The sequence below is a fragment of the Rhizopus delemar genome, genomic scaffold (genome assembly GCF_000149305.1).
Source record: "Rhizopus delemar RA 99-880 supercont3.6 genomic scaffold, whole genome shotgun sequence".
NCBI classification, from domain to species: domain Eukaryota; kingdom Fungi; phylum Mucoromycota; class Mucoromycetes; order Mucorales; family Rhizopodaceae; genus Rhizopus; species Rhizopus delemar.
In genome coordinates, this window is record NW_027137832.1 from 526,988 (window position 1) to 539,457 (window position 12,470).

At 35.1% G+C, this 12,470-nt stretch overlaps 3 protein-coding genes across 3 annotated transcripts; 2 read left to right on the forward strand and 1 right to left on the reverse strand.

Annotated features, from left to right (window-relative positions):
- Window positions 1–936: 936 nt before the first annotated feature.
- Window positions 937–1,218, reverse strand: RO3G_08182 (uncharacterized protein; the record flags this gene model as incomplete). The annotated part of the gene is made up of 1 exon (XM_067662772.1): window positions 937–1,218. One exon carries the CDS (start codon window positions 1,216–1,218, stop codon window positions 937–939), a length of 282 nt encoding a protein of 93 aa, XP_067518873.1.
- An 870-nt stretch (window positions 1,219–2,088) lies between these two features.
- RO3G_08183 (uncharacterized protein) lies at window positions 2,089–2,704 on the forward strand (the record flags this gene model as incomplete). The annotated part of the gene is made up of 4 exons (XM_067662773.1): window positions 2,089–2,126; window positions 2,183–2,282; window positions 2,336–2,644; window positions 2,699–2,704. 4 exons carry the CDS (start codon window positions 2,089–2,091, stop codon window positions 2,702–2,704), a joined length of 453 nt encoding a protein of 150 aa, XP_067518874.1.
- Window positions 2,705–5,212: 2,508 nt separating this feature from the next.
- On the forward strand, window positions 5,213–9,163 carry RO3G_08184 (uncharacterized protein; the record flags this gene model as incomplete). Its single annotated transcript, XM_067662774.1, has 14 exons — window positions 5,213–5,336; window positions 5,379–5,638; window positions 5,799–6,039; window positions 6,146–6,276; window positions 6,333–6,503; window positions 6,557–6,871; window positions 6,935–7,504; window positions 7,563–7,856; window positions 7,918–8,064; window positions 8,140–8,204; window positions 8,267–8,354; window positions 8,414–8,466; window positions 8,607–8,647; window positions 8,730–9,163. 14 exons carry the CDS (start codon window positions 5,213–5,215, stop codon window positions 9,161–9,163), a joined length of 2,934 nt encoding a protein of 977 aa, XP_067518875.1.
- Between the last annotated feature and the right edge of the window lie 3,307 nt (window positions 9,164–12,470).

Below are 12,470 nucleotides of genomic sequence, written 5' to 3' on the forward strand. Positions count from 1 at the left end.
AGGCTAATAAAGTGTTTAGACCAAAATGGCAAAGATTGGCATACACACTATATGTAGAAAAAAGAAAAGATTGCATCTACACAATTTTTTTTTTAGTTATATCGGATATATACTGTGTAAAACTGAATAAATATTGAGAGCAGAATCGTCATAAGGACTTTATGAATAATCCAGTACGTTTAAGATTACTTGCTGCTATTTTGATTTGATGAGTGAAAAGAATCAAAGCTTGATTATTTGATCAAGCAGTTAGCTACAATAATCCATTACAAGATAACTACCCATAAGACATTCATCCATGTCTATGATATCAAGAAGCTCACTTATAAACCTTACAAAGTCGGCAGTAGTTGTACCTTTTGCTACTGACTTGTTGCTCTTGATGGCAGTACTCTCCTCCATATCAACATACTCTGTAGTAGGCTCTTCAATAATAATGTCGCCTGCTTTTTGCCTCCTGCAAGCTTTCTTTTTTTTTTGGCTGTCTTCGTTGCAGCCTCATCAATAAAAATGCAGCTCTTAGTGTAACCCAGATCTGAGCCTTTCCACTTCATGAACCACTCGTATCTCGTTTGCAAGTTATCTCCAGAGTTTCTTGTCATAAGGTTGTAGGTTGGCTTCTTTATTGAAATGAGCATGCTGTTTCCCAAGTGCTAGTTTATTTGAGACTTTAGAATCTTCAAGTCCTCGAACTGCGATTTCAGAGAATCAATAATGTCATCAGCACAAAGTTGTGAGTCTTTTTATACTATTTGTTGAATATGCTGCTGATGCTCAGGGGCAGTGAGTTGGGTCGACCAGGATGTCTTTGCAACTTTTTGTAAGCTACCTTCCCGGTTTCTTGATAGTGTTTCCACCAGCGCATAGCAGTACGAGGATTAATTTCAAGATCCTTTGCATGCAAAATCACTTTTCCTCTTGCTGTAGGACCCTCGATCATTTGGTTAATAAATATCTCTCTGGTTTGGTCGTTGTGGTCTTTGTAGACGCTGCTTTCTTGATCACTTCTATAGCCTTTTTTGTTGAATCTCTTGCAGTAGCTTCTTTCTGTGCTGGTTTGAGACTCAAGTAGGGCTTTTGGCTCGTTATGGTTTCAAGTACTACGTTTGGATCACTAATTTCGGTTAACACACCTTCCATCAGATATAAGACTCTCTCTCCACCCTTATTGTAGACATTATCGTATCCGTCTTCATAAAAAAAAATTTTTTTTGACATGTTATTAAATTGCTAGGGGGAAAGGAAAGAAATAAAGCTTTTACATCATAGCCGACAATAATCCCTCAGTAACACCAATTTGACTTGGCCCAAAAAGACAAAGTAAAGTTTTAAAAGAGAGGATCATTTGCTAGTAAATTGTCATATATTATTCAGGTAGCGCCATTTATTTTTGTTTAAACGTTATATTTTATTAAAGGTCCAATTAAGCGCTAAAAAAAAAAGCAAATAAGCGTCCGCGTGAACCAGATCAATTCGTTTGGAGGTTTGGTGTTTAGAAAAAACCCTTCAGGTTCAAGGATAAAAAATGAGAAAGGAAAGTAGGGTGCATAGAGAGACATGCGAAGTTAGTTAAATTGTCAGTCATTCAATTAGTTTTTGGCCATGAGGTGTCTTGTATGAGATGGTTGTATATTGTTGTAGTTGATCTAATCCAGGGAGGATAGAACATATAACGGGCCATCACCAAGTCCAGGACAAAGCAATACCAGAGGAAACAATTGTGCGTGTCGGAAGCATATTCAAAAGGAAAGATATACTTCATAATTCTCAAGCATTTACTCACTTAGCACCCTCCTTACACTTCTTCTTTACCTTAGTTTCTACCTCTATCTATGAAGGGCCTTTAGTCTCTATTTATTTTTCTTTTAATCTGGCCCAGGCGAAACGACGTCTACAAGACAATTGTTTTATAGTAAAATCTCATTCATTTCCTGCGCGAGAGAAAAATGCGGAGATTGAATATGCAGTCTAATTGTGACTGAATTACTTTTGGAAAAGAAGTCTTCCTCAACCCTGGAACTCAGAAAAAAAAATAAACTTTGTTTTTTTTTCGAGAAATCTCCATACAAGAGAGACAATAAATATATAATGGGACATTCTTCACAAGATCATTCTAGAGATCCTTGGTAAATATTCCCATAATTAAATTTTCTATTTTTATTTCTAATAATGATGACAATAGCCCTTGGGTTATTCTTAACGATTTAGGTGGTGCTTTTGTTATGGGTGCTGTTGGTGGTGGTATTTGGCATTCAGTGAAAGGCGCAAAAAACTCACCTAAGGTAAAGAAAAAAAAAAGAAAGATATAGATACAAGTATTAAATCACTGTTTTAGGGAGAACGTCTTGTTGGTGCTGTATCAGCTATGAAAGCCCGTGCTCCTGTATTAGGTGGCAACTTTGCTGTTTGGGGTGGTCTCTTTTCAACGTTCGACTGTGGTTTAAAGGGTATTAGGCAAAAGGAAGATCCTTGGAACTCTATTATCTCTGGCGGTTTAACTGGTGGTGTGTTGGCCGCTCGTGGTGGCGTCAAAGCTGCTGCTGTCTCTGCTGCTGTTGGTAGTGCTCTTTTAGGCTTAATCGAAGGTATTGGTATTGGTATCTCTAGAATGACTGCCGACCAAAATAAGCCTGTCATGCCACAAGTAAGTAAAAAACTTGGAGAAAAATAAGTGAGTTTATTTATAATAAACTTTTAGATTTAGATTTAGAAGCGTTAAGGAAACACAGAAAAAAAAGAGATTAAAAAAGATAGTTCTGTATATAAAACCCACCCAAGATTCACTTTGATTTTTTTTTATCTTCAAGAAAATATTATTTAAACAAAAATTCTCATTTTATTCTCGAGAGAATGAGACATTTCAACCAGATTTAGAGAAACGCAAGTTGTTCAAACGATGTATTGAGTTATTCTATTGGGATCGAATATTATTGATATCACTGAACAACCAAAAAAGGACTGCGTAGAGAGACAGTATAAATTCTGTGTATTTTGATGTAGTGTATCATGATTGATGTATTAGTTAGCAAGAAAAAGCTTTAATGATATTTTTCTGTTCGTTCTAAAGAAACTTAATGCGTAGAAAATCATTAGGAAATTAATATAACTTTCATTAAAGTGATACTCATACTTTACTGTAAAAGGGTTATCATGGTTGTATATCTTCCATAGTTTATTAATTATTGGCTAAAGAATAAACAGAAAAATGCAATTGTTCAATAATCACTGATATTTTTTGAATTGAAAAAAAAGTAAATCAGTCACTTGGGTGTGTTGTGTTTCCTTTTTTTTATGGATGACAATTGTAATGTTTATTAAAATTTATCGAAGAATATAAAGACTAAAAGTGATGTGAATGTATTAAACAATGCTTCCTGGTGGTATATCCAGAACATGTCCTTTCCATCCTTCATAGACACTTATAAAGTCCCACTCTATTCATTGTCTCAATATGCACCGCCGACTACAATTGCCTGAAACAGTAGTCGATCCTCTATCCATACTTCTGAACAAGTTACCTCAACGAATACCATAGTCCTTTCAAGCAGCACTACCCTGGTTCCTTAGATGGCCTACTATCTGTACCATTCTCCATGAACTCGACTACCTATGCCATGATAAGGCTCCGCCTTCACCACTACCCTATATTGGGCAGATTTCTTGAATGGATTTCCAATGCCTCCAGCTGGTTTTTTTTTACACGTGTTGCCTTTTCCTTCTCCCCAAACATTTTGATCTTTGATCCCATAGGGGATTTTAGTTTCCATCCATTTTCTTTTAATATTACCCGTGCAAAACGATAAAAACTAAGTCATCTTGCACCCATTTGGGCTTAATTTTATTTATGAGTAAAGCAAATGTTTAAATGAATTAAACAGTGAGCTTTCCATCTCTTTCTATGAATTTTTGCCTTATTTGAAATTCTTCGCTATGCATCACAACAACTAGCAACTCCAACAACTTCAGGCAGATTTAGTTATTGCACATGCTGAGATACGCTAGTTACAAAAGAGAATGCTTTCTTACGGAAGCAATTTGCCCTGAAGCTGTTGATCACAAATATCCTACCTTCTCCATCTGGACGCACCGCATCACCAACCGTTTTTCTTACTGTCATCGTCTCCCCCTTTTTGATGATATCACTAATGCAGAGAAACTTTTCATCTTTTTCCTTTAATTTATTTACCTTGTTCTTCCTTCTTTTCTTTCTCTTTTTTTTCACTGTGCGCATCTTTTCGAGAGTTTTCGATTCGTACATTTATATGTTTGATATATAAAAAGATGAGCAACGAAAACAAGAAACAAAAAAGGAGTAAATGCAATAAATATCAACTTTTGCACTTTTTAAGAGAATAAGGCTGCTCAATTTCAATATATCAATCATTAGTGATTATTTAATAATGATCTGTCAAACAAGCCCCATACTGAAATATCAACGCTGCTTTCACTTGAAGGTAATTCAAATTCGAGACCACCTTCTATTTCTCTGTTTATAAAAAAAAAGTATAAATAGCGGTGCTCTTTAAAGCTAATGATGTTAATTGTCTGAAAAAAGATCTTCTGAATTACTTCTCACATGTGTCTGAAATAGAATATAAAAAGTCTGATTTTGTTAACTGTATTTATCCCAAAAAAAGACGTATTTTGTCTGAATTCTAAATACGGATATCTGGGTTTAAACTCGTTCAAAAGAATCATTTTTTGAAATTTACCTTTTTTTCTTGTTATTGTTGTTATCGCGTGTATCTGTGTGTTTGCCTGTAAAAGAATGAATTTAGAACAAAAGCTTACTCCATGGCTGCCAGTCTCATTTGTACTAGCAAAATACATTCAAAGAAATGAAATGCACAAGCAATTTTTAACTACAAAGGAATCAGCCTATTTCGAAAGTGCATCTAACTCAATTGCAACTTGGATTGCCTTCATCAGCCAAAAAGAGAAGATAGAAGATACAAAATTCAATAAATTAACAACAACAGTCTCTAGAGTTAGATCAATGTTATTCGAGCAGTTCATACCTCACCTATTTCACACCAATAAAGCTTGTTGTCAGCGAATTCCTTTAGAGAGTCTTTTGAATGAAGCAAAAGATTTGCGGCTGCCAGAAGAGTCTGAAATCTTAGAGAGTTGGAAACAATATATAGAGATGCATGTTCATGCAAAAGAACCATATCTTTCAACTACAGATTCAGCTGATCTAGTTGAAAATGATATGGACATGGACGATACACAGACTATGGAAGATGCCAATAATGAAGAAAGGAAAGATAACAAAGATTCAAATGTAGTAGACACAATGAACAATGGCAATGAAGTAAAAACAGATACAAAAAATGGTAAGCTGAATCTGCTCTTTCAATAGTCATGTTATTAAATAGACAAAAAAGTAGTTCAAAATGGAAGTGATAAGGCATTGGAAGAAATAGTAACAGCAGCAGATAATGTGCCTGTAGTAGACATATTTCGTACTTTAGAGCTTGATAGAGCAGCCATGGTTGAGCAACGTAAACTTGAGGTACACATAGCATGCCCTTATAAACAAATTTTTGGTACTAAGTTATACATTCAACAGGAATATGAAGCTCAAGAAGAATTGAATGAAGCAGAAGAAGAGAAGGAGAATTCAACAGCTAAATCGGTAAAAAAAAAAAAAAAAAAAAAAAGTGTCCTTATTCGATTTTGATCATATTCAACTCACAATTATGTAAAAGCTATCTATGTTTAATGCAGACGGAAATTTCAATTTAAAAGTAACCTCATTATGTAATCCTTTCACATGTACTTATATTACATTATAGTATTTACTTCAAGGAATTGTTGCAAACAGAGAAAAGACATCATTGTCTGATCGAGAATTGCAAAATTTATTGTCTGATTTTAAGCCGCATCGATCCAAATGGGCAAACGATGAACGAGTTGGACAAGAAGAATTATATGAAGCATGCGAGAAAGTATTGACAGATCTAAAAAACTACACTGAACATTCGACACCCTTTTTAAACAAAGTTAGTAAACGTGAAGCGCCTGATTATTTTGATGGTACATAGTATTGCGCACAAAAGAGAGAAAACTTGAATTTAATCTTTTTTTTTTTTTTTTTTTTTTTTTTTTTTTTTTTTTTTTTTTTTTTTTTTTTTTTTGGTAGTGATCAAGAACCCCATGGATCTTGGGACAGTGACAAAGAAAATGAAAAACCTTTGCTACAGATCAAAAAAGGAATTTGCCGATGATTTATACTTAATATATGACAACTGTTTGATGTATAACACAAATTCTGTATGTATTTTAAAATATGACTCGAACATGTATAGCTCATACATTTCTTTCTGTAGGCAAGTGAATATAGAAAGCATGCTATTGCAATGAGAAGAAAAACAGAGAGGCTTTTATTGAGAGTTCCTGACATTTCTATAAAAGAAAGACTAGAAAATGAAATCGAAGAAGAAGGCGATGAAATGAGCGAAGACGAAGATAATGAGCCTCAGAAACGTCCATCCAAGAAAGTAAGTATCATTAGGGGTTCAGTGAGAAAGAAAGTTCAATTTTTTTCTTCTAGTCTTCAGGAAAGCATATGGTCTCATCAAAAAGTGGACCCCTTTCTTCTACGCCGGATCGTCGCTCAAGGGAAAGATCACTTACACGTGGATCTAGTGCAGCACCAGGCAATAATAGTGATGCGGAAAGTGTGTCTGATATAGGTATTTCTCAGAAATCATACGGCGGTAAAACCGTTAAGAATCAGGAGGGAGATGATAATGTAGATCTTGAACAAGAAGATAAGAAGCTTGGGGATGAAATTGATGCGGATATGGGTGAATTGCAAGATCAGATATGGAGGGATAAAACAAAGAAGACAAGGGCCAAGTTTACAGTAAATACCACGAATAATTGTATATAAAATCATCTGAATCTAACCTGTATCTTCTAACAATAGACTGATATTGAAAAGCAATACCAATTTCCATTTAGTGAGAGAGAAGCTCTTGTTAGATCTGGATTAGACATGGAAAGGTTTTCTGCTATACAGCATTTACATGATAAGCCAGAATCAGTTATTAAGCTTATAAGATGTGAAAATGACAAGCTCCTCAAATGGATTGATCACAGACCGAGTAATGCATCTGCTTATGATATTTTTGATCTAGATTCAAGTGATGACGAAAATTTGGATGCCTTCTTTTCTAAAAAGATTACAAAGCTTGATAAATCCACAGATGATTCAGCCAAAACCAATTTATTTTTGCCTGATTATAGATTTACGAGCGGTATACCTGAAATAGATGGAGTACCAGAAGATATCTTTGAATCAAAAGTCGAAAGGGAAATTGAAAACGATGCAGATGATGAATTATCTGAAAAATTGTCTCCACCTTCATTTGATGTATATCCAGAACTTGTGTTTCCAGATTATGGTTTAGCTCCTATGATTGATAAGAATATTCATACATTGGAAAAGTTAAGGCTAACTTATGCAAAGTGTAATGCTATCCGCAACAATATACCTGTAAGCAATGCTTGAAAAGAAAAATACAATAAAAAAAATAACTCTTTCTGCTTGTTAGATTTCAACACTTGCTTCATCAATTGATGTAGATGCTTCCTTGGACAATAAAATTCTTCATCTTCCTCCTGTAGATCGAAACTTGTCCGAGATACCACCTCTTTGTTTAAACAATGAATCCGGTTACCAGATGTGTCAAAGAGTTGTATCCAAACTACTCACACATGCTGGTTTTGAAGGAGCAAAAATAGGAGCGATGAATATATTATCAGATATTATGATAGACTATATGACAAACATTGGCAAAACTATACGCACGTATTGGGATGACTATGGACATAAAATGACTGGAGATGTAAGTAATTATTTAATCATTTGGTAAACGTTACAAGTTTTGCTCAAGAAAACACACATAGGATATGGTGTTGCACACTTTATATGAAAATGGTGTTACGCATTTGTCTGAGTTAGAAATGTATGTTCAAGATGATGTTGAGAGAAATATGTACAGGCTAGAAGATCTATATAGCAAGTTACAAACATCATATCAAGACGTTCTATCTGTAAGTTTAGAGTAATAAAAAACGAAGAGAGGTTTTTGTTTTGTTTTTTGTAGCTTATATGCTTTTTTTTATTAGAATCCTGGTGAGAGGGCACCAGAAGATGAAGAGAGTTTACTAAATGATGAAGAGACTTATATCACGTAATTATCTCTAATTTCCTACTCTTTTTTGCACAGCTTGTAATAATAGATATGATTTTTAGTGGTTCATTTGGTGAAGAGCTTGGTGAAGACTATTTCGGATTTAAAAGTATAGGCTTAGACAAAGAATACTCTCTTGATACATTGAACGTAGGGGATACTAACTATTATTACATTGAAATCAACTCAACTCACGCCCATAACATTAGGTATCTGCTAGCTTACTGCTAGGAAAAAAAGAAAAATTAAGCGTTAATAAGCTGTAAGTAGAATAGAATGTCTGTATTAAATTTTGTGTACTAAATCGGCTTTATTTGTAGTGCTACTAAAGGTAATTTGCCTTAAGCCATGATTACCTACATTAGATAATACAGTATCCATAACCTTCTTCTTTTTACATAGAAAAAATGTTAAAGTACCAACCTCCACCAAACTTCTTACCGGTAACATCTGAAAAAGATATTATTGGGTTATTGCACCCATATTTTACAAAACGGCTTTCCGACACTACAACTCCTTTGATAGAAGATGAATTTATTCCAAACCGAAACAAATCCAAACCAAGATACCCTCCCACAACAAAAAATGTGCCAGGTCGAAAAAAAATACCCAAGGAAGCTTCGGCAGGTGGTCCAGGCGCAAGAGGAGATATTAGAAAATACAAAAAGAAAAGACCAGCGGAAGAGATTAATGCCGAAAAGGCAGAAAAGGCAGAAAAGAAGAGATTGAGAATGGAAGAAAAGGCTCAAAAGATAGCAGAAAAAGAGCAGAGACGAAGACTAAAAGAAGAACTAAAAGAGCAAGAAAAGCAGGCAAAGATTGAAGCAAAAGAGAAGAAAAAGGCACAAAGTAAGAAAACCAAGCAACCAGCAGTGGGTATGTCTTCCAAGAGCACAAATTTTCTTCCTTCTGGTTTTGCTGAATCGCCAATGCAAGTTGAAGAAGACGATGATGATTAGAGAATTGCTTTATAATTGAATATAATAATAAAAATGTTGTTTTTGACTTTGACATGACAAAGACCAAAGAGATTACAAAAGGAAGAGATTGGGTAAATTATAGCATACATCCAAATTTATATACTGTATGAGCAAAATCCAATGCTTGAAGCTAACTTTCCGCACAAACTTGAAGTACACAAATTGATATTTTTCTAAACAAAATGCTGCGGAACTATAAGACATATAACATGCTTAGAAGTATCTACCATGGATAGCAAGTTCTTCCGTCAAAATATCCTTGGGCATTCATGAACAAATGTTGATGATAAATGGTTTTTGGAAGCAAGTGGTCAATTTTGCGCGCTAGACCTTTCCAATTCAAGAAAATCGTACCCTACAATTCCATGTAATTATTTAGACTGATGAAGTTGGAGTGGCTGTTTCCAAAAAGAAAGCTTCTGCTCAAGGTCATTACTCCTCAAGATTTACTGTTCAGACTGAACCTATTCCATATATAAACACTCTACCTTTAGCAAATCAGAGAGGACTAAAAGGACATTGTGCAGTTGTTGATTTTGGCAGAAGAGACTTACTCTACTGCGTTCACGTGAATTCCACCATTCAAAAAAAAAAAAAAAAAAAAAAAAAAAAAAAAAAAAAAAAAAAAAAGTACAGATACATAAAGCCACAACAAGACAGAATTCGTAAGCCAAGAAGGTGCCGTCATATTCCTTAAGATATCAAGCTCGACAATATTACTCGAGGTGAATGTGACCTAGTTCATTCTAGAGATTTGCTGTGGGAAGATTATGTTGGTCTTTCTTAGAAGTCACTCGGAGTATACTGCTGTTCTTTGGACTCATTATATAAATACACTAACCAACGATGTTATTGCTCATCCAATTCATCTAAAGCTTCGACTATTGCCTTATTTCAGGAACCAATTTGTTGACCATTCTCTGGTTGTCAACTTAAGACGAAAGTTTGGCGATGATGCTACTTTTTTGATAGGAAACTGATCTGCTTCAGACTCCAGGTTTCATGAGTCCATTCGTGGTGTGGGGGTTTTCAAAGACCCCTTCAGAAAAATGGCTTCGACTTTCTTCTGGTTAATGAGTTCTAAATAATTAAATGCTATCTACATTGTGAAGAAATGACCTTGGAGACCTTTCGAATGGCACCGAATCTTCTTACTGATAGAAGACAATCCCTCCCTCAAGTTATGAGACGCGGCCTATTACGATGTACGAATCAAAACTGCAAGTGCCTGAGGTTAATAACAATGGGGATGTGGACAATAAGGAGCACTTTTGCCTCTGGAATTGCGACTTAGCTGCCTGTCTCAACATGTTGCATAGTGATCGTTTACTTTGCAAAAATGGCCAGATCCCCGAAAGGTTTAGATGTGATTTTTCCTCAACAATTAAAAAGACATCGCGAGTATCCTGATTATCTACAAGGCTAAAGTCCAGCACACCACCCTAGGAACCAACAGCTTCTCATGTTCAGTTATCTGTTCAACATCTTGATATAATTGGCTGTGATGACGGTTTTACTATGGGATCACACCTGAATGCCGTAAGTAACAAGAGTGATAGTGGTATTTGAATTTGTATTCGATTTTTTCTTTTTTATTATTTCAACTTTATACCATTCCCACCTTCATGTAAGTACACTAAACAACTAAACCAAAAACGTACCTAACTTTTCTGTATATAATTTTATGTTTACTTAGGTATTTTCTTTGCTTTCTATTTGGGTCTCTTTTCTTCCCAATTTTTATTCATTTTTTTTAAGTTTTTTTTCTTTTCTGCTTTTTTTCCCAATAACTGATAAATATAGTGTGGATCACGCGTTAATCGTTTGTCATACAAACATGTATCAAACCAATTTTTTTTTCTTTTTCTTTTTTTTTTACTCTTTGATTATCATGCGTCAGTACGTTTCTGAAGGCTTCCAGTTAAAGGGGAAGGAACATCCTTTTATATTTAAAAATAGTGACGGCCATTCAATAACGATCACTTTCGTGACAGACTCTATAGTTCGTGTCCAATATCTGACAGCAAGCGAGGCAGCCAAACAGACAAAAAATGAAATAATAAGCAGTATGGTTAAAGGCATCACAGTAAATTCAGTAAATTCGAGATTGGATGATGGATCTGAAAGTAGTTCCTTGGAGTTTCAGACAGCAAGCATCCGTTTGGTTGTTACAATATTACCTGCTTTTCAGTTAAAGTGGTATTCAGCAAAAGAGACTGATGATTATTTAGCAAGCGCATTCGCAGAAGATTTGATGTATAGATCTTATGCTTTTGATAAGTCAACAAGTGATAAATGGCATTATCAGCGCAAATATGAAGGTAGCCTTTACTATGGATTAGGTGAACGCACTGGTTCGTTTAATTTAAGTGGTCGGAGCTTTGTACTTGAAAGGCTCGATTGTATGGGATATGATGCTGAAACACAGGATCCTCTCTACAAGTTTTGTCCATTTTATACATGTTTATCTCGGGAAACAAAGCGTGCGTATGGCGTTTATTATAATAATTTTTCAAAAGCAAAAATCAATTTTGGTCAAGAATTGGATGCAGTAAACTTTTTTTTAAATGGTTTATATAAAAATAATCAATGTTTTTTTTTTACATTTAGATGTGGAAACCCTATGTTTATTATAATTCTGAATCCGGGCCTGTGGATTATTACATGATTTTTGGTCCAGAAGTGAGCTCTGTAGTTCAAGGTTACTCGCTTATTACTGGCAGGCCTAGACACCTTCCTCCAAGGTATTCCTTTGGCTATCTTGCATCTTCTATGAGTTATACAGAAGCCGAGAATGCTCAAGAGAGAATCAAAAAATTCGTGGAGAATTGTAAGACTCATCAAATTCCTTGTGATGGAATCCATTTATCTTCTGGCTACACTGTAAATGATAAAGGCGATCGATGTGTTTTCACGTGGAATCACTCACGTTTTCCTAATCCAGAAGAACTTGCAAAAACTCTAAAGGACTCTGGTATTCGTATCTTTGCTAATGTAAAGCCATGGCTATTAAAGGATATTCATCCAGATTTCAATCAGGTCAAGCAGGAAGGTGGGTTTATCTGGGATACCGAGAACAATAAACCAAGTGAAGTCATGCAATGGCGCGGTGGCCGTAATACAATGGGAGCAGCAAGTTATATAGACTTTTCCAGTAAAGCAGGCTATGATTATTGGAAGTCACGCATAAAATCAGAGTTGTTAAGCAAAGGGTTTCTTTTGTGGTTAGATAATAACGAGTTTACAGTGGCTGACGACGGCCACACGTATGCTTGCCAAATTCCTC